This window comes from Drosophila yakuba, chromosome X (genome assembly GCF_016746365.2).
Source record: "Drosophila yakuba strain Tai18E2 chromosome X, Prin_Dyak_Tai18E2_2.1, whole genome shotgun sequence".
NCBI classification, from domain to species: Eukaryota; Metazoa; Arthropoda; class Insecta; order Diptera; family Drosophilidae; genus Drosophila; species Drosophila yakuba.
In genome coordinates, this window is record NC_052526.2 from 23,899,400 (window position 1) to 23,927,060 (window position 27,661).

General features: G+C 42.6%; 1 protein-coding gene across 15 annotated transcripts in view; it reads left to right on the top strand.

The window, feature by feature from the left end:
• Positions 1–27,661, top strand: part of LOC26536261 (unconventional myosin-VIIa) — an 893,412-nt gene that overhangs the window by 151,111 nt on the left and 714,640 nt on the right. For 13 of the 15 annotated variants that reach the window (XR_005562207.2, XM_039377684.2, XM_039377686.2 and 10 more), the window contains exon 6: positions 21,311–21,455. The exons of 1 other annotated variant lie outside the window; for it this stretch is intronic. Coding sequence is in view for 12 of the 14 variants with exons in the window: in XM_039377684.2 (XP_039233618.1) it covers positions 21,311–21,455 (145 nt within the window). In the remaining 2 variants the exon portion in view is untranslated. Of the gene's footprint in view, positions 1–21,310; positions 21,456–27,661 lie in introns of those variants that run through there. One more of the 15 variants, XR_005562209.2, reaches the window with a different exon arrangement.

A 27,661-nucleotide genomic window follows, 5' to 3' on the forward strand; every position in this document is an offset into this window, starting at 1 on the left:
ATCGAACGAAAAAACAATGGAGAATCAAAGTAATTTACAAGAGTTGTTGGCTCAACAGCAACAATTACTTCAGCAGCAACAACAATGGATGCAAGCATTTCTTGAACGGGAACGTAACTTTCCCGTAGCAGGAGAACAAATCGTTGTGTGTCCGCCGTTCCCAAGTTTTAGTAAGGATAGCCAAAATTGGGAGACGTATTTACAACAGCTAACGCAACATTTTAAAGCGTACTCAGTTCTAGCCGAAGAGAAGAAAAAAGCCTATTTTCTTTCTTGGGTAGGTACACATGTTTTCGAACTAGTGAAAAATCTATTCGGGAGTGAAAACCCGAACACACACACATATGTACAAATCACCGAAAAGTTAACGGAGCACTTCAAGCAAAAACGGCATGTTGTCGCTGCTCGTTATGAATTTTTCAAACGGCAAATGCGGGACTCACAAACACACAAGGAGTGGGTAGCTGATCTACGTGGCATAGCTCGCGAATGCCAATTTGTATGCCAATCAGAAGGGTGTACATTAAACTATGTAAATGAGATGATCCGCGATCAAATAATAGTGCATACGCCATACGACGCAATTCGCACAGCAGCTTTGCAAAAGCTTCAGCCATCGCTAGAAGATGTAATTTCTATTGCCGAAACATACGAGGCAACAATGAAAACAGTAGCTGTTATCAAGGAAAGTGACAAGAAATCAGTAGACATGAACGCAGTTTACGTACACAAAAACAATCACAAACACCGTAACAGTGGGGATGGAAAAGGAGGCAAGATCGCGCTCAAATCTTGCTCCGGCTGTGGAAACTCACACATGCGCGAAAAATGTAAATTTCGTGATGCCATTTGCCATACATGTGGAAGAAAGGGACACATAGCTGTTGTATGCATGTCAAAACAGTGCAAAATGAAGATGGAAAATAGTGACAAAAAGAACCAAAACAAAAACACCGATACTATCCAAACGGTATACACTGTGGAAAAATTAGCTAGGTTTGAAATCAATAAAACCATGATTGATGTTCAAATTCTAAATACAATCGTTCCGTTTCAAATGGATTCAGGTGCAACTGTGTCGGTGATGAATTTGCAAACATACCGCCAAGTTGGCAGCCCTAAATTAGCAAAATGTATTCGTATTTTGCATGCGTTTGGCCAAAGCGAAATTCCAGTTTTGGGTGAACTGCACACTGAGGCAAAGTGTGGCAACAAATCAGCAAACGTAACGATCATCGTGGCAAACGTGGAAAATTCAAACAATCTTTTTGGTTTGGATTTGTTCAAAACATTCAATTTCGAAATTCAGCAAATTTCAAATGTAAGCGAAGCACAGCTGTCTCAAATGACTGACCTTTGCACCAAATATAAGGAAGTATTTGAACCTGCTATCGGAACTATAAAAAACTTTAAGGCAAGCATATACTTAAAGCCAAATTCGGTTCCAAAATTCTACAAAAGCCGACAGATTCCGTTTGCACAAATGGACAAATTTAAAGAGGAAGCGCAGCGTCTCACAAATGCAGGTATTTGGAAACCCATTAAATTCAGCAATTGGGCATCTCCGATAGTACTAGCACCCAAGCCGGGTGGAGCACTACGTATTTGTGGCGACTTTAAACAAGGTGTCAATTCCCAATTGGACATCGAGCAATACCCATTGCCAACGCGAGAAACTCTATTTCATGCCATTCGCCATGGAAAACATTTTTCCAAAATCGATCTGAAGGACGCATACCTACAAATGGAACTAGATGATGCAACGAAGAAAATTATGGTTGTCAACACGCCGTTAGGACTTTTCCAGTACCAACGTTTACCGTATGGAATAGCCAGCGCTCCAGCTATATTCCAACGGCATCTCGAGCAACTTCTAAATGGCATAGAAGGTTGTGGGAATTACCTCGACGACATAATTATCTCAGCGCCTACGACTGAGCAACACCTTGCTCGCCTTGAAAGAATTTTAGGTATTCTACAAGAGAATGGTATAAAATGTAAGAAAGAAAAATGTTTCTTCCTCAAAGAAGAAATCGAATATTTGGGGAGAAGAGTGAGCAGTAAGGGCATCCTTCCGGATACCTCAGGACTAGAAGCTGTCAAGGAATTGAAGCCGCCCACTAATCTACAACAGTTAGATGCGTTTATGGGTAAAGTAAACTATTATTGCAATTTTATCCCAAATTATTTACAAGTAGCAGCTCCGCTGAATCAGCTGCGCAGAAAAAACACACTATTCAAGTTTGGAACAGACCAGCAACGGGCATTCACAGCACTTAAAACACATATTTTAAACGCTACAGAGCTAGTACATTTTAACGAGGACCTTCCGCTCGTTTTAGCTACCGACGCTTCTTCATTCGGTATAGGAGTCGTGTTGTCACACCTGCATCCGGGTAACAGAGAAAAGCCAATCGCTTTTGCATCTAAAACTCTAGATGTGCACAAAGTCAGGTACAGCCAAATAGAAAAGGAAGCACTTTCTATTATATTTGGAGTACAAAAGTTTCATCAGTATCTATACGGTAGAAAATTTATCCTAATCACTGATCATAAGCCTTTAGTTACGATATTTTCACCAAGCAAGCATCTACCAACGATGACTTCAAACCGACTCCAGCGCTGGGCTATAATTCTGATGGCCTATCAGTACGATATAAAATATCGTTCGACAACCGCACATGGAAATGCAGACGCACTCTCACGTCTTCCAGTCAACTCTGATGATAAATTTGATCAGGAGGAGGCATGCTATAACATAGTCGAAGTATCTTGCCCGATAAATGTCGATGTAGTCAAGCGAAACATTGAACACGATTATATTCTAAAGGAAGTTTATAAATACGTTTACAATGGCTGGCCTGAACAGGTAGAAAGAGAATTAATGCCATATTTTAACCGAAGATTTGCCCTCACGTTCAACAGCAGCCTTCTTTGCCTTCATTCTGAAGTAAACCGAGTTATTATTCCAAGCAAGCTACGTAAAACGATTCTTAATTTCCTACACGATGGTCATTGGGGAATCGTACGTATGAAACAACTAGCACGTCAACATGTGTGGTGGCCAGGGATCGACGAGGATATCAACCAATTAGCAAAAGATTGTAACATCTGCAAAGTGGCTAATCCAGCTCCTGCAAAAGAGTTTTTTAGCTGGCCAAACACTACATCCGCCTGGGAAAGAATACATATCGACTTTGCGGGTCCGATTTTTAATTCAATGTGGTTAATTTGCGTTGACGCTTACTCTCAGTTCCCATTTATAACGCAAATGTCGTCCACCACAACAGAAAATACTATTCAGCACTCACAACAATATTTGCCATCGAAGGTTATCCGAAAACCTTAGTTAGCGATAATGGTCCCCAGCTAACAGCAGAAAGTTTCAAGGTATTTTGCAAGAACTTTGGAATAAACCACATCACCACTGCACCATTTCATCCAGCATCAAATGGTCTTGCTGAGCGATTCGTACAATCATTCAAAACAGCAGTGGGCAAAAATATCAGAGATGGGTTATCTGTCAGAGCAGCCGTTACGAAATATTTAAGTTCGTATCGTTTTACACCAAATGCAGAAGGTAAATCTCCAGCAGAACTTCTACACGGTCGCCCAGTTCGCACTATTTTAAGCCAACTATTAGAGAAGAAATCTGATAGTAAGCCACTAGCATCTACGAAGTATTTTCCAAGCCAGAAAGTATTTGCTCGAAACTACGCAAGAGGGGAAAAGTGGATAGAAGCTGTCATCGACCGGCCTGTAGGACATATGCTATTCATCCTTCGTACCAAAACAGGTGTCATCAAGCGTCACATCAATCAAATCAAGCCAAGATTTGGTCCAGATGCCATCAAGGATTCTAAGGAAGAAAACACTACATATTGGTGGGCACCTGATCTCCCAAATCAGCCCACAACTCAGCTGGAAGCTCAGTCAGCGGCTACACAACAAGAAGATCCGATATCCGAACCGTCACAGGATGTTCAGCCAAGCCGAGTTTCTGAAGAGTCACAGCCCAACGTTCAGAAGAATCCTCAGCCTCGCCGTTCAGGTATTCCGATTCGTAGAAGCTCTCGGACACGCCAAGAAGTCAACCGCTATCAGACCACGAACTTCAGGAAGCGCCATACTAACAAAAAGATGCCATTAAATTAAGGGGAGAGATGTGTTATATATGTTAATTCAAATATACATCTCACCACTCTGTTGAAATTACTCTACTTATCCTCTTAATATCTACGTTATACAACACTAACCCTAGTATACCAAAAATCATTCCTGATCAGCAAAGCAAAATAAAAAAGTCAGTTGTTGTCTCACCCTAAAGCAGAACGCGTCGTTTCTAATATGCACACATACACAACAATCTATGTAAACGCTCCGTCGGAAACGCTCCCTTCTGGCTGTTACTTACTTCTCAACGAATCTAGTATACCCTTTTACTCTACGATTAAGGATATACAAATTTGTACGTTACTGTGGGGGTTAATAGTTTCATGGTATGTATTTTAAAGAATGGAAAAGTCACTGTCATTATCTATGTAAATTACGCTAGTGAGTTTTAGAATTTATTTTATTAAAAAGTCTTTTGCTTTTGGTAGAGTCATTTCAGGGTATTTTATAATGATTTTAGTTTTAGCGGAATATTTTGATATGTCTACTTGGTTTATAAAATCTGCAATCTGATGCACTATGTGTTGTTGGTGCTGTTGAAATATTTCCGTTTTCATTTACCATATTTTGTTCAACTTTAACGCGAGATAAAGCGTCTCCTACATAATTTAATTTGACTTCCAAATTTTTTTTTTTTTACGTTTTATTTACTAAGTTTAATTCGCCATCGTTGTAACTTCATACATTGTTATTTTTCATTACTTAGTCTGACAAGCTGAGTGTAGTGCGTTTGTATTTAGTTTTAAAAAATGATCTATTTTTTTTAGAAATTGTGTCTTTGTAAAGACCTTCTTGTTGCTCAATTTCTTGTTATACCCGTTACTCGTAGAGATTAGGCATACAGACTCCAGGGACATAGACGCAGCGCAATTTTGCTGCCACGCCCACTCTAACGCCCACAAACCGCCCAAAACTGCCACGCCCACACTTTTGAAGAATGTTTTGGTATTTTTTCATTTTTGTGTTGGTCCTGTAAATTTCTAACCATTTTCCAAAAACTTTTTGCCACCCCCACTCTTACGCCCAAAAACAGCCCAAAGCTGCCACGCCCACACTTTTGAAAAATGTTTTGTAATTTTTTTATTTTTGTATTAGTCTTGTAAATTTCTATCGATTTGCCAAAAAACTTTTGGCCACGCCCACTCTAACGCCGAGCGCAATTCGTTTGGTTGACTTATTAGGCCTCTCTTTTATTACGGTACCTGTGTCGATTGTCACCTCGAAAGTTTGATGGTATGGATCTTCTGGTTTACTAAGGGGTGCTACTCTAGTCAGAAACACACTTTCAGGACTTGTTACAAAGCATGGATCCAATAATCGACCAAGAGAATTTCGAATATAATTAACTTGCGATAACGATATGACGAGCAAGCCGTCAATAAAATCATGCTGTGCTATAGGCAGAAGAATATTCGACTGTTCATTTGTGGACCACGTAGTGCCTGGTATAATAAAGCCACCTAGAACTACCAGTTGGTCCCTATCGGACAATCTATTTGAGACGGATTGGATAGCGGACAAATGGTTTATATATTCAGCAAATTCAGAAGTCGGCGGAATGTGAGAGTACGTAATACAAACAGAGCTATAATAAAATGACAGCTCTACGCATATGAATTCTACGTTACGGAACTCGTCGAAAAGAACCTCCTCTGACGTGAGAGTAGACCTAACCGCACATACATACATACCTGTGTACATACCTGGCAAAACTTCAGAGTTAAGTATCTCCGGTCTTAACCAAGTCTCTGTAAACACAACAATATGGGATGAAAAGAAAACGCTATCTGAATACAATTTAGTTAGCTAGTTAGGCTTGTGTACTCTTACATTTTGATACCAGAAAGAGAAGTAGAAGAGGAGGATGGTTTAGTGATCTGGCCACGTGTGGGAAGTTTAATTCCCACGGGCCCTTTTTTCCTACTTTTAATCTTAGCTTCGAACTCTTTAACCTCAATACTATCCGGTTCAAAAACGCCAGAAAATATGGTCGAAAATAACTCATTAGGATAACCTTAAAAAGATAAAATGTCCATAGCGTAAGAAAAGTACAATTTTTTCACTTTTATGTTGTCGGCTTTTATTTTGCCTTGTATATAAGACAATTAATTAGATGATGTTTGATCAGGGGAGAGCCGAGAATTTGTTTCTTTAGTGGAACCACCGAGAGCAGGTTGTATTCTGAAGTGCCCACTTGTGCCGGTAGTCCGGACTCAATATTCCTTAGTGGTGGTATTCGGGACAGGTGGAATCACCGCGAAACCAGTGCAGACAAAACGGAATCTGTAGCAATCCCGGGCTACCTGAGAACTACTCTTACCACCATACTATCCGACTAAAAATCACCAGAACATATGGTCGAAAATTGTTCAATACGGACAGTGTGTGTGATTTCGGATCCCTCCGAACTTGTTTTACGTGGCGTGTTCCACATTGAAGGGATTACAACCACGACATCCAAAGATGCATTAGTCTGGATACGCCAGACAAACGTCCCGGTCTAGAAGCTATAGCTATGTACATAGCGACCACCCCGGTGGCAATTCGAGTGCTTGCTTGCCGGGCAAGCACTCCCCCTTGCTGAGGAGCGAGATCTACCTAAAATCTCTACTGATCTAAGGGTCACAGCACCCGAGTTTTGCGTAAACCATCGCCGTGACTCAAACGTCGAGCACGAAGGCTCTACCCGCGATATGGGTACCAACCACAGCCACCATGATACTCCCACTAGGGGGCCTACCTCAATGAGCAACCTTGGAGAGCTGCTCAACCCGTGGTATCGAAATTAGAGGCTCGGTCGGCCTCACTCCTTTGGCTCCGACAAGCACGGGCGGAGCGACCTATAGCCGTATTAGTCGCCTCCTACGACAAGCAACAGCGGACTGTGGTAGTATTCTCGCCCGCTAACCACACGGCGAAAGGTGTTGGGCTAAAGGACCCTCCTCCTGCGGAACGCTTTCTCAGCGAACGCTGCCAGCCGTTGGGTCCTCTCTCCTTCCAACATCCAGTTTTCGCCAACGCGCTGCACTCCAAGTCCATCGAGGTCTCGCAAATCTGTATACAGGGGGCAAGCGCACAATACGTGCATCCAGTCCTCAATACGGACATTCGTCTTGGAAGAAAAAATGTCCCTAATTTTCCACTTTTATATTATTGGCTTTTGTTTTATCTTGTGCTATTGGACCTATATATTTAATCGCATAATTGAAAGAAAACTGTTTATATAGTTTAAAGGAAGAAAATATTTACATGCATATGTAGTCAATATTAATTTCCTTCAGTGTAGCCCGTCAATGTATACGTTCAATGGCTTTAAATTATGAGTACACTAATGTTCTAAACTTAGATTAAAATATAAAAAGGAAGTGCCAGAAGCGGTTGATTAACTCAGGCCTTATACTGCGGTTTTGGTTTTAGGCACTTAAGGTAATTTCTTTTGTATAAGTAGTGAAGTTCTTTAGATTTTGATTTTTTTTTGTTTTTTTTTTTAATTTTTGTTATGCTATTTCCAAATACATTTTCTTCTAGCAGGAATAGCTATTTCTAGCCGAACGTTTGGGTCGGCGATGAGTAGTTTGAAATTCGGATTTGCTTTCTCGGTTAGCTACGGGAATTAAATTATTAATTTTGTGCTATATATATACCAACCATTTTTAAATATTTATCCAGTGTTACCTCTTTTAAGGGAATTGTTAGCCCCAGCGATTTCTTGCGTGGTAGTCTAAGGTAAAAAAAGGCCGACTCGGCAATTTACCGACGCTCATTTATTGGCGCTTGTTTGTGGCCTTTTAATAATGATGCCCAGTGACCTATCTTTATCTCTTTTCAGTTTTTTTTTACGTTCTGTCGTCTTTTTCCCCATTTCCCCATTTTCTTAATCGTGCTCGCATACCCGTGTCATACTTTTCAGTGAATCTAAACGAAATCGTTACCATGGCCACTGGGCCTCCCAAGTTTGTGGACAACCGCTAAGCAAGCCTTAGCGTTGGCCCCAAAGCCAAGAAAAAACGCCCATACGTTAAGTTCTCATAGGAATTCTCTGAGCTCCCCGAAATCTTCCAACAAAACCCGAGATTCTTAATTATTGCCTTTAAAGTTCAGTTTTTAGTTTCGACTCTTTGCGAAGGCACGTTACTATTGTTGGTTAAAACCAAAAAAGTAGCGGAGAAATTTCTCAAGATCATGTATTTGCCTGGCATATGCGATATCGAATGCAAATTCCATGAAACCCTTAATGTTGTGAAAGGCACAAAGAAATATTGAAAAGCTCACATCACAAAATGTACACTCCGAGTTCTCTAGAACAGTAGATTGCATTTCCAAACCGAAATGAGTTATACTGATCACCTTCGATCTTTATAGTTTACCCAGCAAGTTGAACGTTTCATGGCATTCTATCAAGGTTAGGGAATACATCCCCAACCCAATGAGGAGAAAAACATGCCAACTGTTAGGATACACATCTAAACATTGCAAAAACCCTGCCCCATGCGAGTCATGTAACCTTACTCTTACGCTGCTACAGCAACCCAATAAACAACAACAAACTCAAAAACAAGCATGAGCTGCGATAAGCAGATGGCTTCTCACGCGCACGGTAACGTGCTCGCCAATTCGGTCGGCAATCAGTCATGCGGACCAGTCAGTAATCACGGTAATCACCTACTAACAAATACAATCACCCAAAAAACTCGTGCTGTCTTATGAGAAACATGAAAACTGCTACCAATTACCCAAGAACCCAAATAAAAGTGTTCTCCCTTTACGACTCAAATTCATCACTTAGTAACACAACCGATCTTGACTCATAGTCGCATCCTTTACATTGATATCCCCTTGCAAACTATATATCACATCCCTTTATACTTATAATGTCCATTAAGGTTTTACAATAAAATAATGGGATTGTAATTGTAAACTTTCATAGTAGATTGAGTGGTGAGATCTTCGCTAAATTGTTGGCCGTTGAGACCAATTGAGCTTACAATCGGCATTGGGAGGGGTTCGTTGGTCAAATAATAAAGCAATTACTCGATCAGAAAGCCACATTGATTTTAATTTATAGTCCCGTGCCTATTACGTAGATGAGTAAGATTTATAATTAATGCAAAAAAATTAATAGAAAGAACGATATTGTGAGACCTCATGGGTTTATGCCGCCGCTATGCCAGTATATCTAATGGAAATTATGTTACACTGATGGTATAGAAACCCGCCTATGTGTCCAACCTCTATGAACTTTGGCACTATATGGTAAATACGCAATTTAGATATTACCCTTTTATCATACTTTTCGCTTTTCACATAACGAAAACTATATTTATTTATCCAAACATTATAAAAACTTTATTCATTTAATAATAAGATAAAATATTGTGTATAAGGCCATGTTTTATAGTTAATAAGAGCAAAAAAAATTAGAATTTAATTTTTGTCAAACTAATTTCATTTAATTTTTTTGTTTTATCGTTAAGTAATTACGTTAACTATAGGTATTTTGTACCATTTTTTTGTTTCTTTAATTTTTAAACTGTTCAATATTTTATTTCTGTTTCCGGTTTCTTGGGATCTAATTATCCTGATTTTATTAATTACAAAAATTTACATTTGTGCACATATACATTATATATACCTATCCATGTAAGTTATATTACCAAATAAAATGCCTTGCCTCCCACAAATTATTAATTAATAAAAATAATGAGTGGCAGACGCCCACAAAAATTATCAGTTTCAGAAATAACAAGAGAGAACGCTATAGTCGAGTTCGCCGACTATCTGATACCCGTTACTCAGCTGGTGGAAGTGCGAAGGAGTGGGCTCAACTCTGACAGTTTTTGGCGGTTTGTGGGCGTTGGAGTGGGCGTGGCAAAATTTTTTTTGGCAAATTGATAGAAATTTACAAGACCAATACAAAAATGAAAAAATATCTAAACACTTTTCAAAAGTGTGGGCGTGGCAGCTTTGGGCGGTTTGTGGGCGTTAGAGTGGGCGTGGCAATATGAATCGACAAACTTGCGCTGCTTCTATGTCTCTGGAGTCTGTATGATTAATCTCAACTTTCTAGCTTTTGTAGTTCCTGAGATCTCGACGTTTATACGGACGGACAGACGGACGGACGGACGGACGGACGGACAGACGGACGGACAGACGGACATGGCCAGATCGACTCGGCTATTGATCCTGATCAAAATATATACTTTAAATGGTCGGAAACGCTTCCTTCTGCCTGTTACATACTTTTCAACGAATCTAGTATACCCATTTACTCTACGAGTAACGGGTATAAAAATAGTCAACAAAAAAATGAATAGAAATGAAAATCAAAAGTATGCAAATTTAAACTAGAGCCCGGTTAAAATAATTATTTCTTTGGTTCCTTCTTGTTCTCATTTGCTCATGCTAAAGCTACTTTTGGGTTTCTTTTTTCCTTTTTTTTTCTGCATTAGATGTTTTGTGGAACTGTGTGAATGTATGTGTATTGTAATATGTAAGTTGGGCAATACTATTTATGGATGTTGCATTTTTGATAAGTTCTTTAATTATAGTTGCTCTGCTGTTGCATTGGTATATAGTTGTATATGCGTAGGTGTATATTTATGTAGAGTATCGATGTAAGTGTAAGATGTAGATGTAGAGTATAGATGCAAAGGTTATATTTCTTTTTTTCTTCTCCGCGTTTTGGCAGGGCGAGTCCGCAAGGTTATGCGTTCGCTGCTCGGCAAGGTTTTTTTTTAGGTTTCCACAGGGAAGGTGTGCAGATCTGCCGAGTGTGCAGTTCTTTTTCACTGTGGAGTCTTATCCGCAGAGACGTCCACTGTAAGAGCCCGGGTGCTCCGCTGCCCGTGGCAATGTGGACGCTAGATTTGCCTCCCACGTTTTTCTTGAAGATAATAGAAGATAATTTTTTTCGCAGACTCCACTGCTAATCATTCCGACGGCCAAAGAGAAAAGAACTATATGAGGGAGTAAGTGCAGTGCCAAGCTACCATGCACTTAGAGCTTTAATTGTAGCTTTGCCGTGATTAGAGTTGCATTAGATCAGCTGATAATGACTCCGAATTACCGAAATAGTAACCGTTTTCAAATTGTGTTATCTTTTCTCGAATATTTAAATTCAAATTTATCGTTTATTTGGAGTCTTTCAACAAAATCGTTTTTTTTTTCGTAATATTATTGGCTGTACATTACAGGATTTTCAATAATATTAACGAGCTTACTCTTTTGATCAAGGACTACTTGCCAGATGTGGTATGTCTACAAGAAACACACTTGCCTCACAGTTTCAAGAACTTATCTGTCCCAAGTCATGCACTGGCTACTTCTATAACTTGCCTTAAAACGCGTCGGCCAAGAAAGGTGCCGGTGTGCTCATAAAACGACACACACGATGTATGGGGACATCCCCCACACTATTACTTACTCCCTCTTTCTGTGTTCCGCCTTACAGCTGATCTTGGCAGTATAATTACCATTATAAGCACATACATCCCTTCCTTTCAGGGCTTCAGGGGTAGTCAAGGCCTATTAGGAAAAATAATGACATTCTCAACAAGAGCCATGACCCCATTATAATGGTAGGAAACTTCAATCCATGGAGCCCTCTCTGGGGCTCTGCCCATTCAAACTCTCGTGGTATGATCTTGGAACGCGCCATCGGGCCAATTCTTTAGAACCTTTTAAAGGCCCTTTTTGACCAACCGCTTCTTCAGGGTTCGAGTCCACAACATCACTTCCGAATCAAACAGTTTATTCAAGAGCATCCCTGAAGGGTCTTCACTGTCAGTAGTGCTATTTATGGTAGTATTTGAACAAATCAGTTACATTTTTAACAGGTATATAAACATAAAGGTATTAATTTATGCTGACAACGCTGTTATTTTTATCAATATAAAAAACTGTCAGGAAAATTTGTAAACATTTTAGATGACTTGAGTTCTTGGGGATCCTTCGCAGGTGTTTCCCTTCCGGCAGAAATAGGATAAACTTCTACACATTTGCCGTAAACAACGATATACATTTACTGATATTATATATAAAAATAATTGTATTAAAACCGTAGACCACTTAAAAATGCTTTGATTCTTCGAAAGCATTCCTTCGACTCAAAGCTAAATTTAAAACACCATTGCATCAATCTTAGAAAACAACTTGAATACTCGGAGAGTGTCTGCTTCACGTTCTCTTGGGCCGACCTGTGAGCTCTGTTGTGCTCTGCGGTGAGGATTTCTTTCTTCTCCTCGACCGCGAAAATGTCGGTGACCCTTATTTGCAATACAAGAATTTTGTGGCCGGAAATTGCCGAACCACTTCGTCCTGGATTTGTGCCAACGTGTGACGCCATCGAGTGGCGGCTCTTATTTCCAATGTGAGGAGTTGAACCTCCGCACAAATGCGGATGGTGATCGCATGAGCAGGGCCTGGCGTTGCCAGTTACGCAACAAGGCAAAGCGTAGTAACGGCAGTGCGAAGCCCGGAGAAAGGCGTTTGCCTTGGGGATCACAGCCGTTAGCCGCCGTGAGTCTGCGTATTCTCAGCCCAAGCGACGAGCGCCCAACAATGAAGGTCCGCCACATTCAGGACGACAGGAGCGGCGAGACAGCGGAACGGGGCCGGTGGACAAACCATCTAGCACCAAGGCGGGATAATCAGATTCCTTTGTAAGTCCAAGCACAAATAAAGATCCAAGGACGAAACTGCGAGTGTTATTACTGGTAACCGGTTGATCACGTTATTCTATAAATTTGGTGGGACGAACGCACAAACTGTACTGAGCTAGCCGCACGTGTTCCGTAGCGAGCAGACAAACAAAATCAGTTCGTTACATCTGGCGCCCAAATAACGTGATTATCCCGGCAGTAAACACAAATTAAGTAGTATGGGTAGAAGTTGGATCTACCGTCTTAAGAAGGAAGACTTCGCATATGTCGCACAGAGGTTGCGCATATCGCTGTCAGGAAGGACAGAAGACATGCGAAAGGCCCTAGCGGAGTACTACGCGGAGACGGAAAACTACCCACGGCTCACAGCAGTCTGGACAGAATTAGAGGAGGCATATCCAGACAGACCAGGTCCAAGCGTAAAGGTGACAAGCCCTGAGGGCGAAGACCTCATCGCAAGTCTGAGCATGGAGAAGATGCAGCGGGAAGGTCAGAGGAGGGAGACGAGCAGGGAAAGAAGGCCAAGTATAGAAAGACCCAGGCCCAGCCAGCCGGACTACGCAAAGGTGGCGAAGCAAGTTAGAGAATGGTCGTTTCGTTTTGACGGAGAATAAAAGCCTCTCGAATTCCTGGAGCAGGTGGAGTGGTCTGCAAACACGTACGGTTTGGACCTGAACATGATTCCCCGAGCCATGCCGGAATTAATGCAGGAAAAGGCTCTGAAATGATACATAGCCAACAACGAGCACTGGAGGACTTGGGCCGAGTTCATAGACAGTTTCCAGACGTATTTCCTGCCCAGGGGATACTTCACAAAGCTCGCGGACAAGGTGAGGCAAAGGAAGCAAGGCTTTAGCGAGGCATTCAAGGACTACATGGTCGAGATGCAGACCCTGATAAGACCCCTTGGGTATAGGAAGAAGGAAACGCTGGATCTCATCAAGGAGAACTGCACGCCAGACCTCCGAATAGCGTTGAGATCCTACCACGTGGACGACCTAGAGGCCCTCATGATCCTGGCAGATGAGTACGAGGAACTGCACAGGGAACGGGAAGCATTTGCGGAAGAGCACAAGTACAGCCGCAACAAAGCCCCTGCCGCGACACAAGTCACGTGTAGAAGGTGTGAGGACTCAGGAGAGCTCAGGAGCATCTCTGCTGGATGTGCGGAAAAATAGGAGTCCGATGTACGGAGTGCTGCCAGAAAGCGGGAAATGGGCAGCGATCTCAGCCGCAGAGAGGCGAGCAGGGGTCGCAGGGTGCCGCCTCTCCAAACGAACTGGAAAATTAATCGAGGAGGAGCAGCAGTTGTCTGCAGCGGTAGCGATCGGTGGGGACACGTACAAGGCCACGACTGACACCGGGGCAACAGCAAGCTTTATAAGTGAAGAGCTGGCGGACAAGCTGGCTGCTCGTGGAGCGATTACAAGGATACGACGGCAGGTTAGGTTGGTAAATTGAAGGTGCGGCGAAATCAACGCAAAGCTCGAAATAGGAGTGGAGTTCGGCAACAGGCGACTCGTCATGAGCCTGCTAATATTACCAGGGATAGGGAATGCGTTGGAGCTGGGGTGGAATTTCCTCACGCAAGTCGGGACCGAGATCAAGTGCGCCGGGCACGAAATCCGAATACCGGCCAGAGGCAGACACAACGGGTGGCTCGAGGAGAAGTTGTCGGTCGCAGTAGTCCAAAAGAACGGCGAAGAGGACGACATGAACAAATTCCTGGAAACAGAGCTCGCGGAGTTTCACTCCATGACCGGAACATCGAGCATAGCCGAGCACACAATAACCATGAAGAATGATAAACCAATTAAGCAGAGATACTACCCCAAGAATCCAAAGATTCAAGGGGAGATCAACGCGAAGGTGGACGAACTTCTGGAAATGGGGATGATAGAGCATTCAAGGAGCCCGTACAGCTCACCCATAGTCATGGTAAAGAAGAAAACGGGAAAATGGAGACTATGTGGACTGAAGTCACGATTATGCAGATAAACACGAAATCCATAAAGGATGCCTACCCGATGCCACGGATAAACTACATCCTCGACCAACTAAGGGAGGCGCGCTTCATAGGCAGTCTGGACCTAAAGGATGGGTATTGGCAAATACCGCTGGAAGAGTCAAGCCGGGGCTTCACGGCCTTCATGGTTCCAGGGAAAGGGCTGTTCCAATGGAAAGTAATGCCATTTGGGTTACACTCCGCGTCGGCCACATTTCAGCGGGCCCTGGATCAGGTGATTGGACCGGAAATGTCGCCGCATGCATTTGCGTATCAAGACGACATCATCGTGATTGGCCGCACCCTAGAGGAACACAAGAGAAACCTCAGGGAGGTATTCCACCGCTTGAAGAAAGCGAACCTGAAGATAAACCCGGAGAAATGCCAGTTCTTCAAACAAGAACTTCTGTACCTAGGGCACCGCGTCACAAGCCAAAGGATAGGCACGGACCCAGAAAAGGTAGCAGCCATAGTCCAGCTAGAGCCACCGTCATCGGTCCGAGAGCTGAGGCAATACCTTGGGGTCGCATCGTGGTACCGACGTTTCGTGCCTGACTTCGCGCGCATTGTAAGGCCACTCAACGACCTCCTCCGCAAGGGTACCAAGTGGACATGGTCACAGGACCACCAGCAAGCCTTCGAGGAGGTAAAAGCCAGATTGGTTACCGACCCAGTCTTGGCGTGCCCCGACTTCGGGAAAACGTTCATCTTGGTAGTGACGGATCACATGGCGCTGAAGTGGCTGAACAGCATAAACAGCCCTTCGGGAACAATTGCCAGATGGGCGTTGGAGCTGCAGCAGTACGACTTCGAGGTAGCATACAGGAAAGGCCAATTGAACGTGGTAGCAGACGCGTTATCGAGCAGCCACTGCCAGAGTCGGTCTCAGCAGAACCCGATATGCTGAGAAGAACGCAGGACAAGGGGGCCGAATCAGAGTGCAGGTGAATCAAGGAAATGCGAGAAAAGATCAAAGCACAGCCTCAAAAGTTCCCAGACTACGTGTAGGAGGGTAGCACCCTTTACAGGCAGATTCCGCATAGAGCAGGGAACGAGGATGTAGTAACCTGGAAACTATGTGCTCCGAGGCAGCTGAGAGAAACTGTCTTGTGCGAAAACCACGACTCCCCAGCAGCAGGCCATGTAGGCGGGCGGAAGACGATTGCACGGCTTGCAGCCCGGTACTACTGGCCAGGAATGAAGAAAGACGCAAGGGCCTACGTTCGAAAATGCGAGGACTGCGCAAGGTTCAAACCGAGTCAGCGGCAGGCGGCGGGAAAGATGTTGACACAGATCCCGGAGGAACCCATGTTGGTGCCTTTGCAAACAGCCACGGCGAAAACGTTGCAGAAAGCGTTCAGGGAACGCATAGTCTCACGATTTGGAGTACCGAAGGACAACGGCGTGCAGTTCACGAGCCGGGCTTTTAAGAAGTTCCTCAACGACATGGGGATAAAGCAGCAGTTTACGGCACCGTATACCCCACAGGAGAATCCGACGGAGAGAGCCACAAATGCCTTAATACGCTCAGGCGCTGTGCCAGTTACTGCAATCAGCTCGGCCGCCTTCCTGGTCCTCCCAAAAGCCCAGCATAAACACAAATCCGCCGAGTTCTACGACGAACATAACTACTAGTGCTGAGTTCTCATCCGTTTTCTGTTTGAAAAAGAAGCGATCGGCAACAGTATCTGGCTATACACAGATGGCTCTAAACCGACGAAAGCAACTTTCTTCGCTGTTGCTTGCGAACACAACATTATCATTGGAGGGCATCTGCCCTTATATAACTCAGTCTTCCCCGCCGAGGGCTTCACTGAAAGCCTGAAAGCTTCAAAAAGAGGACAATTTGCACCGACAGTCTTTCTACGATATCTGCTCTATAAAACCGGCTCTACAGAAACCCATATTCACCCGGTTACGGATCAGATACACCCACAAACACCTGTTAGCCAGTACCACTCGACTCCATGCCCATTATGCGGGGATAACCTATCCTATCACATCTTGAACACTGGCCATAAACTTGAGATCATTAGGCTCTCTCACTTCGGTTCCCAAGTCACATCCACCCATCTACACATTCCCTCAAAAGAAAACATTATAATAAGATCGAGGCGCGATGCTGGGGACCCGAGAACCCTTATCCAAAAAATATTTACCAGCTTTTCAATTGTCATTATGATGATTGTTACTTATGATGATTATTATCGTTACTACCTTAGGCGCGAAACTTGGTGATTTTGAAAAGTCTTGGTATATGGGGCCATTACAATACGTATAATAAAACTTAGAAAACTGGGACTGTTTAACTCCGTAGGCTCCACTTTCCATTTTGGCTCACTAGACGAAGACGACAAACAAACATTTACTAAATTTATCAAAGACGTTGAAATGGATTCACAACTAACTAAGGAATAACTAGGAATATTTAGTCCAATTCCTCTAAAGCATGACAATTTCGGTAAAGGTAACTATACAAATTTAACGGATATAAATCGTATACCTGGTATAAAACCGCTACTATTTTACAAACACAATTGAACAGTCTACATTCCCTATCACCACTTACCCAACCAGTAGCAGACAAAAAACAAAAATTTCTAATTATATCTACACAATAATTATGTTTTAAATACACAATCAAAGAATATTCTCAAAGACATTGCATAGTTAGTAAAATCAAACACGAAACAACAACTTATACTTTCCAGAAATATTGTAAACCATTTTACATTCAATACATCAAGACTAATATACTTATAACTTGGAATATAACTTGGGAAGAACCTAATCAAAATTATTACAATCAAGAGGTGTTTATTACAAATAACCAAATTATAAAAATATTTAATTGTACAGCAGAGTTAAAAGAATTTTCATTATAAAATTATATTATTTAGCAATACACAAACCTAGCCTACACTAACCTAATATTTACCGAACATAATGTAACAAAAGTTGAAACAATTTCATACATAAAAATTAAAAAAATAAATATGCTTGTTTGGGAACCAGACACCTTGGTTTCCCACTCTTCAGTTTCCGATGTCATTATCATATGTATCGGTCTCATGTAGACTCCGAGCTTTCCGAGCTTTGAACAGGTGACCTCAGCTGCAAGTCATGGTTCGTACCAAATGGCATCTAGAAACTGACAACTTAAAGGTGGATACACTGGTAGTGCTTAAAGAGCCTAATTTACCCCTATATAAATGTATCCTTGAACTTAACGCGGTTGTTAATGCAAGTCAAGACGACAAGGTCCGGGTCGTTACTGTGAAGACTGCCCATGGCGTGTAAAACGCCCAATTACTAAAGTAGCTTTACTGCCCCTATGCTGAACAACCGTTCAGGTGCCTGTATATTTGGGAACACTCTTCATTTACCGTTAGGAGCATTAGTTAAGTTCTATGAGTTCGTATCCAACTGTGCGAAGTTCGGGAGTGGGGGAGTGACATATTTATTCTCCACATGAAAAAATTAAGCTGATATTTTGAAAAGCTTTACTCCTTAAAGCCTCATAGTAAAATATTCTTCCAAGACACAAGCCATAAAACGATAGTAAGCTTAGGATATCGATTCTTCTATTCCTCTCGGGAACTTAGGGCTTCTATGAGAGCTGAATTTCTCGTATTAGTTTTAGTAATCGTTGTAAGTTTTTTGACCGATCTGGTGATTGGCCAGATGCGGCTTATCCCAGTGGTGGGGCTGCCACCTGTCGCCATCGGGGATTGGCGTCTACGTTGTTGTGTTGTTATTCGTAGAAAAGCGAACAGTCTGGTAACGCGCTCGCCCTGCTGGGTGTTGTTGCTGTTCGCAGAAAAACACAGGGTGCTCTTGGTACTACTGGTACTGGTAGTTGCGCTATCCACTACACCACGAGGCCCCACATTTTATCCTAATACAAAAATGATTTTATTAATCAAAAAACATGTGTAATGTGCGGATCAGAACTTATAGGATAAACAAGTATAGTAAAATATAGGTAAAGCGTTGCATTGTTTTATGAATGTTGTTATAATCGTTACTCGTAGAGTAAAAGGGTACACTAGATTCGTTTAAAAGTATGTGGCAGAAAAGGTATATATGTATATTCTTGATCAGGATCAATAGCCGAGTCGATCTGGTCATGTCCATCTGTCCGTCCTTCTGTCCGTTCGTATATCCGTCCGTCTATCCAACTGTCTGTCGTTATGAACGTCGAGATCTCAGTAAATATAAAAGCTAGAAAGTTGAGACTAAGCATGCAGACTCCAGAGACATAGACGCAGCGCAAGTTTATGTTGCCACGCCCTCTCTAACGCCCACAAACTGCCCAAAACTGCCACGCCCACACTTTTGAAAAATGTTTTGAAATTTTTTTTAGTATTGTAAATTTCTACCGATCTGCAGAAAAACTTTTTGCCACGCCCATAATCCGCCCAAAGCTGCCGTCCCTACACTTTTGAAAAGGGTTTTGACATTTTTTTCATTTATTTATTTATCATGTAAATTTCTATCAATTTGTCAAAAACCTTTTTGCCACGCCAACTATAACACCTTTATACAAACCGATCAAATCTGCCACACCCTGTGACGATCTGTCAGTGCTCGGATGGCCAGGATTCGTCTCAGATATTTTATTTGGTTCAGGTGGGGTTGCTGGAAGAGAATCCGACTCGGGTCCCAGAGGAGAAGACGGGAGAATTGCACAGTAATTGGATATTTGGTCTTTATTCGTAAGTAACCAATGTGTTCACCTTCGTTTCAGGGTGGGTGCTGTCCTCGTAGAGAGATCGGTGACCGGTTAGCTCGGGGTCGTCCTGTCTCGTTCCTAGGGCCGTACAGCTCCACAACGTATACGGATCGACGACGCATTAAGGGGGGGAGTTTGAGAGACCGATCAGGTCTTCTTTAAGTGAGAAGAATTTGAGAGGCCGGTCAGGCCTCTATAAGTGAGAATGGTTTGAGAGGCCGGTCAGGACTACTACAAATGATAAAAGTTTGAGAGGCCGGTCAGGTCTACTATAAATGAGAATAGTTTGAGAGGCTGGTCAGGTCTACTATAAATGAGAAAAGTGTTAGATCTGCTAATGATGAGAAGAGTTAAGAGGCCGGTCAGGTCTACTAATTAAACAGGCGGGCCGGTGAACCGGGCCAGTGAACCGAGCCGGAGAATAAGACGTAATACGCAAAGACTACTGTGATTAGTTAGTTACCAGTCTCCTACCGCTGATCCTTGGCTGCTGACCTCGTGGTCTTGTCACCGCTCGCCGGCCGAACTGAATATCCTCCGGAGGGCTTTGGTGCGCCTTATATAGCGGTTTGGCGGAGGATAGTGTGCCCGCATATCCTAATCGAATTTGGGTCGCATTAGTGTGGCCAATCTATTTCGGGCCACTGTGTGCCGACCGGGGCGTCACAACTCACACATTTAAAAAATGTTTTCATATTTATACCCGTTACTCGTAGAAAGGGTATAGTAGATTCGTTGAAAAGTATGTAACAGGCAGAAGGACGCGTTTCCGACCATATAAGGTATATATATTCTTGATCAGGATCAATAGTCGAGTCGATCTGGCCATGTCCGTCTGTCCGTCCGGCTGTCCGTCTGTCCGTCCGTATAAACGTCGAGATCTCAAGAACTACGAAAGCTAGTTGAGATTAGGCATACAAACTCCAGAGACATACACGCAGCGCAAGTTTGTCGATTCATGTTGCCACGCCCACTTTAACGCCCACAAACCGCCCAAAACTGCCACGCCCACACTATTGAAAAATGATTTGATATTTTTTCATTTTTGTATTAGTCTAGTAAATTTCTATCGATTTGCCAAAAAACTTTTTGCCACGTCCACTCTAACACCTACAAACCGCCCAAAACTGTCAGTGTTGAAGACTCTCCTTCGCACTTCCACTTGCTGAGTAACGGGTATCAGATAGTCGGGGAACTCGACTATAGCGTTCTCCTTGTTTTTTTTTTAATTTTGTTAGTCTTGTAAATTTCTTTCGAATTTCCCAAAACGCCCACAAACCGCCAATAACTGTCAGTGTTGAAGAGCCTCCTTCGCACTTGAATATAAAATAATTTTTTTACTTCTTATCTTATCATCTCTTATATTACTTATGAATGATTTAGGGATAACTTATAACTTACCTAAGCTGGAAATGATTAAAATCAATTTGAGAAATATGTTTAGAATTTATAATATATACGAGAATTTAAATTTGAATATATTTATTTTTTATCTGAATTCATAACTTCTGATTGATCTTTATTTGTCATAGTCAATTCACTTGCCAACAGAATTGACTGAATGTTTTGAAATAATTATTTTTATTATAATTATAAAATAATTAATTTAAAAAGTTTGTTGCAAAATATATGGTTGCATCTTACATTTAAAAATGTTTCCAGTTTACCATTTTTAAAATATTCTATTTGCCATAAATATTTTATTAAAGTCTTATTTTTCCATGGTACTACCTATAGGCGTGTGTAATTTCCGGTGAATCTGGAGCTGGAAAAACAGAGACTACAAAATTTATACTGCAATACTTATGCACAGTTACTTCGAACGTTTCCTCCTGGGTACAGGAGCAGATTTTGGAAGCCAACACTATTTTGGAAGCATTTGGTAAATTAACCTTTTAAACTAAAACTACTCTTTTAATATTAAATTTAAATTATCAGCATTACTACTCTTAATTTAGCGAACGCTTCTCATTGACGCTGCAGGACATTTTACTTGATCTGCATGCGAGTCCTCGATACGTTTTTAATAGATACAAATAGAGTGCTTTAAATTATTTTTTCCGACTGTATAAGATCAATTCTTAGGTTACGTTAGGTTTTACCGGCTGTCGGTCCGATGCACTTAGACCAACAGAGGTCCATTGTGATACCGTGAATGTTTTCCCCTTTGCCCGTCGAGGTTCGTGTGAAGTTAGCAGTTTACCCAGCCAGAGGCGCTGGTGAATTTTTGTATCCGACGTGAATCGGTGTCGGACAGATCAGACGTGTCTATCAGGAATCTGCTTCCTAGCTGAGCAGGACATTTTACTTGATCTGCATGCGAGTCTTCGATACGTTTTTAATAGATACAAATAGAATGCTTTAAATTATTTTTGCCGACTGTATAAGATCAATTCTTAGGTTAGGTTAGGTTTTACCGGCCGTCGGTCCGACACACTTAGACCATTAGAGGTCCATTGTGATACCGTGTATGTTTTCCCCTTTGCCCGTCGAGGTTCGTGTGAAGTTAGCAGTTTACCCAGCCAGAGGCGCTGGTGAATTTTTGTATCCGACGTGGATCGGTGTCGAACAGGTCAGACGTGTCTATCAGGAATCTGCTTCCTAGCTGAGCAAGCCTTTTCGCTTGCAGTGCTGGGTAGCGGCATAGTATATGCTCTACCGGTTCTTCCACTTCTTCGCCCCTACAGCTGCGGCAGAAATCGTTATCAGGGCATGAAGTCTTCTGGCATGGGTGCCTATCAACCAATGCCCTGTGTTGACTAATAGCAGTGCTGAGGTTTGCTCTGGTCATTTTTGTTATTTTTATTATTTTTGTCCATATTTGGCGTGTTAGGCGAGTGGTATTGGTATTCTCCCATATTGTCTGTTTGTTTCGGTTTAGGTTTTCCCTAAGTAGTAATTTACATGTGGCTAAAGGCATACTCATGCCCTCCATCTCTTGTATGAGTGGCGCGGTAGTGCCTTCTCGAGCTAGTTCATCTGCAATGGAGTTGCCTTCTATGTCCCTGTGTCCGGGTACCCATATAAGGCTGATTACGAATTGTTGTGTCATCTCGTGTAAAGATGAGCGGCAGTTCGATACTGTTTTTGAGTGGCTTGAGATTGAGCCAATCGATTTGATAGCTGCTTGGCTATCACTGAAAATGTTTACGTGTGAGCTTTCCGATTTTATTGCTTTCAAATGCTTTAGGGACTTATTATTGCTTGGAAGACGCTGCAATGATCGGGGAGTCTAAACGAGATGCGTAGGCCTTGTTGTTCGGAGTAAACTCCTCCTCCTACTCTGTTCTGTAGTTTTGACCCGTCCGTATAGAAGCATATAGCATTCAGGGGGCCAGGTGGCTGTGAGTTACACTCGTCCCTCTCTGGGATAATTGTGTTGAACGGTGTTTGTATGTACTCCGTTGGAGTGCAGTAGTCTGTCCTGGAGGGGACTATTTGTATGTGTTTTAGGATATATGAGAAACCCGCTTCATGTGGGTTCCACTGCTTGGTATCTCTAAGCCTGATTGCCGCTACTGTAGGCTGTTCCATGCCAGCTAGTTCTGGGCTTGGGAGGTTGAGTATGGCATTTAGGGCTTCGTTTAGGATGGTGCGTAAAGCACTGCTGATGCAGAGTGCCGCGGCTGTTTGCGTCTTTGCTAGCGTTTTTATCCTGGATTGCTTTTTCAGGCCCGGCCACCATATCGCGACCCCATACAGTAGTATTGTTCTGACGATGGCCGTATATATCCAGTTTAATATATAGGGTGTCATACCCTATTTGAACCCTATTGCTTTCTTGCACGTGAAGAGTGCTATTGAAGCTTTTTTGTATCTGTCTGTGAGGTTCAAGTTCCAGTTTGGTTTCCTGTCAAGTGTTACGCCCAGGTCTTTGAAGGGGCCTCGTGGTGTAGTGGATAGCGCAACTACCTGTTAACCACGGGGTCGTGCGTTCAAACCCCATCCATGACGAGAGCATGGCCATACCAAAACTTCCTCTCTGAAATGCTTTTCTAACTTTTAGAAAGTATTCTTCCACATAATAAATGAATATTACAACAATTTTCGGCAACTTCCACTTGCCCCAACGCCCTACCCCCCTCCTCACTACATGGGACAAAAACGGGGGCACCCACATAGTACCAAGCGCACCCTTTCTGCGAACAGCAACAACACCCAGCAGGGCGAGCGCGTTACCAGACTGTTCGCTTTTCTACGAATAACAACACAACAACGTAGACGACAATCCCCGATGGCGACAGGTGGCAGCCCCACCACTGGGATATGCCGCATCTGGCCAATCACCAGATCGGTCGAAAAACTTACAACGATTACTGAAACTAATACAAGAAATTTAAACATAAACGGCTCCCCAAATTCGATAACGACCATAGGCATCTCAAAAGGGACACGAATTGGACAATGGAACGTTAGAACTCTAAGATAACCATCTAGCACAGTTCGAGGCGGAGATAGAAAAACTCCACATTGCAATAGCTGGAATCAGCGAGATTAGGTGGGCTGGCAGTGGGGAAACAACAACATCAGATAGCAATCTAGTCCTACACAGTGGCAACAGTGACGGCAGCAGATATGGAGTGGAAATTTTCGTGTCCAAGCGCATAAAGAAGGCACTGGTTTCCTGGGAACCCATTTCTGATAGAATCATGACCGCCAGGTTCAGATGTAGAGCTAGATACATAAACATTACTCAATGCTATGCCTCGACGGAAGACGCAAACGACGATCCCAGGGACGACTTCTATACTGCCCTTAAAGCAATCCTCAACAAGCTACGGCAAGGTGACATTAACATCCTCATGGGTGACTTCAATGCAAAAATTGGCCCCAACTACACCGGACTAAGATCTGTCATGGGCCAGCATGGAACTGGGACTCGCAACGATAACGGAGAGAGATTAGTAGAACTCTGCCAGCTATTCCAACTGGTCATTGGCGGCACAATATTCCCACACAAAGATGTCCACAAATACTCCTAAACATCTCCAAGTGGTAATACGCGCAACCAGATCGACCACGTATGCATTAGCAGGAAATGGAGACACTCACTACTGGACGTACGGAACAAAAGGGGAGCAGCCATAGACAGTGATCATGAGTTGGTCATTGAAGAACTTTCAATAAAACTCAACCGCAACCACTCAAGGAACACTGGCAACAGTCAACACCACCCTCCCTGAACCTGCACCTCCTTTGCGACTCTACTTCGAAGATGAGAATGACGTCCACGCTGCGAGAACACCTGATCCCCCTAGAAGACCACCCATGGAAGCACACCTGCAGGCAACAAAGGACCACGGCGGAGGAAATACTTGGCCCGCAACAACGCGAAAGAACGGACTGGATATCTGAAGGGACCTGGGATCTGATTAGAAAGAGAAACCACCTGAAGCCTCTGGCGGTCCAGCTCACACAGTACCGTGATGAATATCGCGAACTGTGCAGAGCAATGAAAAGAGCGGCCAGAAAGGACAAAAGAGCACAGCTGGATAGACTTGCGACAGATGCAGAACGAGCAGCCGACGAGAACAACTGGAAAAGCGGAATCATCGTGATGTTCCCCAAGAAAGGCGACCTTAGCGACTGCAACAACTGGAGAGGGATAACACTACTCAACACTAGCTATAAAATCCTAGCTACACTGCTGAACGAACGCCTCCAGGAAAAAATCGAGCCAACAATCCGAGACGAACAGGCAGGCTTCAGACCACACAGGAATTGCGTAGATCAGGCAAACACACTACGCATAATTCCCGAGCAAGCTGTGGAATGGCGAGCCCCGCTTCACCTCCTGTTCATCGACTTCAAAAGGTGTTCGACTCAGTTGAAAGGGCAGCAATATGGCGAGCACTTGCAAGAAAAGGAGTACCTGCAAATCTTATCGCCATCATCAAATCGATGTATGACGATGCCAACCTGGCGGGACTGCACAATGGAAAAAGTAGTGCACCTTTCCAGACAAACACCGGAATTCGGCAAGGATGCCCGGACAAAACACAGAGTTGTTCGCTCATGAGATCGCTTTGGGGGTATTTACCTGTGAAGATAATAGCAACGTTGTCCGCATAGGCTATGGTATCCAGGAATGCTAACAGTGCTATTCCTTTTGGGACATTGATTCTTTTCTATTTTTCTATCTTGGAGACGAGAGAGTATAGTGCTGTCTCTGTCGATTTCCCTTTCTTGTAGGCGTGTTGCGTGTTTGTGATGAGACTTGGATTGACAGTTGATCTCAGATGCAGGCCGATGATTCTTTCAAGGGTCTTTAGTAGGAAGGATTTGGTCTGAAATCCTTGCGGGTCGTGTGTGATTGTTTCTCTGCTTTGGGGATGAAGACAATTCGGGACTCTAGCCACAATTGCGGTAGGTGTCCAAGAAGTAGAGAACTTTTAAAAATTGCCTAGAGGCCAGTTTATGGCTATATTTCCTGCAAGTTGGATTTGTGCGGGTATGATTTTGTCGGGACCTCCAGATTTGTATTGTTTAAAACTGTGAATGGCCCAATGTACTATGGGGCGAACGACCACTTTTTGTGGAATTAATTAGTAACTCGAGAACGAAGCTACATCTTTAAGTTCTGTTTTTTGATTTACGTTCATGATAAAAATAGTAATATATTTGCGGAAAATTTGGCGTGGTCTTGCCTTCAAACAAAAAAAGACAACCGAAATTTTTTTTCAGTGTACAAAAAAAAATTAAACCAATAAAGTAAGAAATGGGGGTTGCTTACCTTGTTTTTACAAAATATCGAAGTTTTACTTCTTGCTTCACAGCTTTTATTTTTAAAAATAGCATAAATATGTTTAAAAACTAATGTTTCCCAAAAAACCTAAAATTCAAGGAACTAGAATTTTATTTTAATAAATACATTTATGTTTTACGCCTATTGTTAATCGTCATACACGAATTAAAGCTTTAAAACCATTAAAAATTGCGTTATTTTTTGCATTACTTGTCGTCTCTGTTATCCATTTCTCGAACAAATTGCTGGTTTTCACTTTGAGATTAGACCCTTAAAAGTTAAATTTTGGAGAAAGTGTGCAAAAGTGTGCATTTATTCTAAAAGCATATACTAAGAATTGATAACTTTACAACATATAACAGGTTTTAGAGACGGAGTGAGCCGGACTCACTTTGAAGCTCTATTCAAAAATTAGAATACACTACAAAAGTTGTGTTTTATTAGGGTTAAAACTTACTGAAGATTATTGGGACACCAAATTTAATTTTAACATTCGAAGATCACAAACACATATTAAAAACCACAAGGATTTGACTGCATGTTATAAGTAACACTTTTGATAATTATTTTCTTAAAACGAAAATTTAAATTTTCTTAACGACTTTTAAAAAATGGGTTTTTTCCACATATCGGTGTGACAGCGCAAACAAAACAGCTGACTAAACAGCTGTTCACTGAACAGTTGCGCCCTTTTTTAAAATTTCAATTACGTAACATGATAGATTGATGTTTTTTGAATACATTTCAATTTAAAAAAAAAAATTTTTTAACAACTTTTAAAAAATGGGTTTTTTCCACATAAGGTGGTCGTTCGCCCCATAGTGCAATTGGTCTATGCACAGTCATTTGTGTTTGTACTTTCCCATTGTGTGTGGTGGGCGTTTGCGTCACAGCCTACTAGGAGGCCTATGTTTCGTTTTTCGCTGTCTTGTACCAGTCTTCTTACCAGCTCATCCGGCGGTTCTTGCCTTTCGTAGGCCATGTACGATGACAGCACTCGGAATGGAGATTGCTGACTCTCCACAGTGGCTGCCGCGTTATCTGCATCGCTATAATTATGGAGCAGAAAATGCTAAGGTGCTTTTTGGCTCGTCGTCACAGGCGATCACCTTGACGCTGCTTTGGAACCATCCCACTTCTTTGCAGACAGGAGGAGGCCAGGTTCTTTGGCTAGAATTTCAAAGCTAGGGCTGCTTCCACGCACTTCCACTTATTACGTGAAATCCTGCCACTCGGGTTGTTTCTGTCGACCACGCCCAGGACAAAGCGGTTTTTTTCGATCCCCGCAAAGGATCGCCCCGGTTGTACGTGTTGCCGCTTTGCCGAGGGGCAAGCGCTCCCTC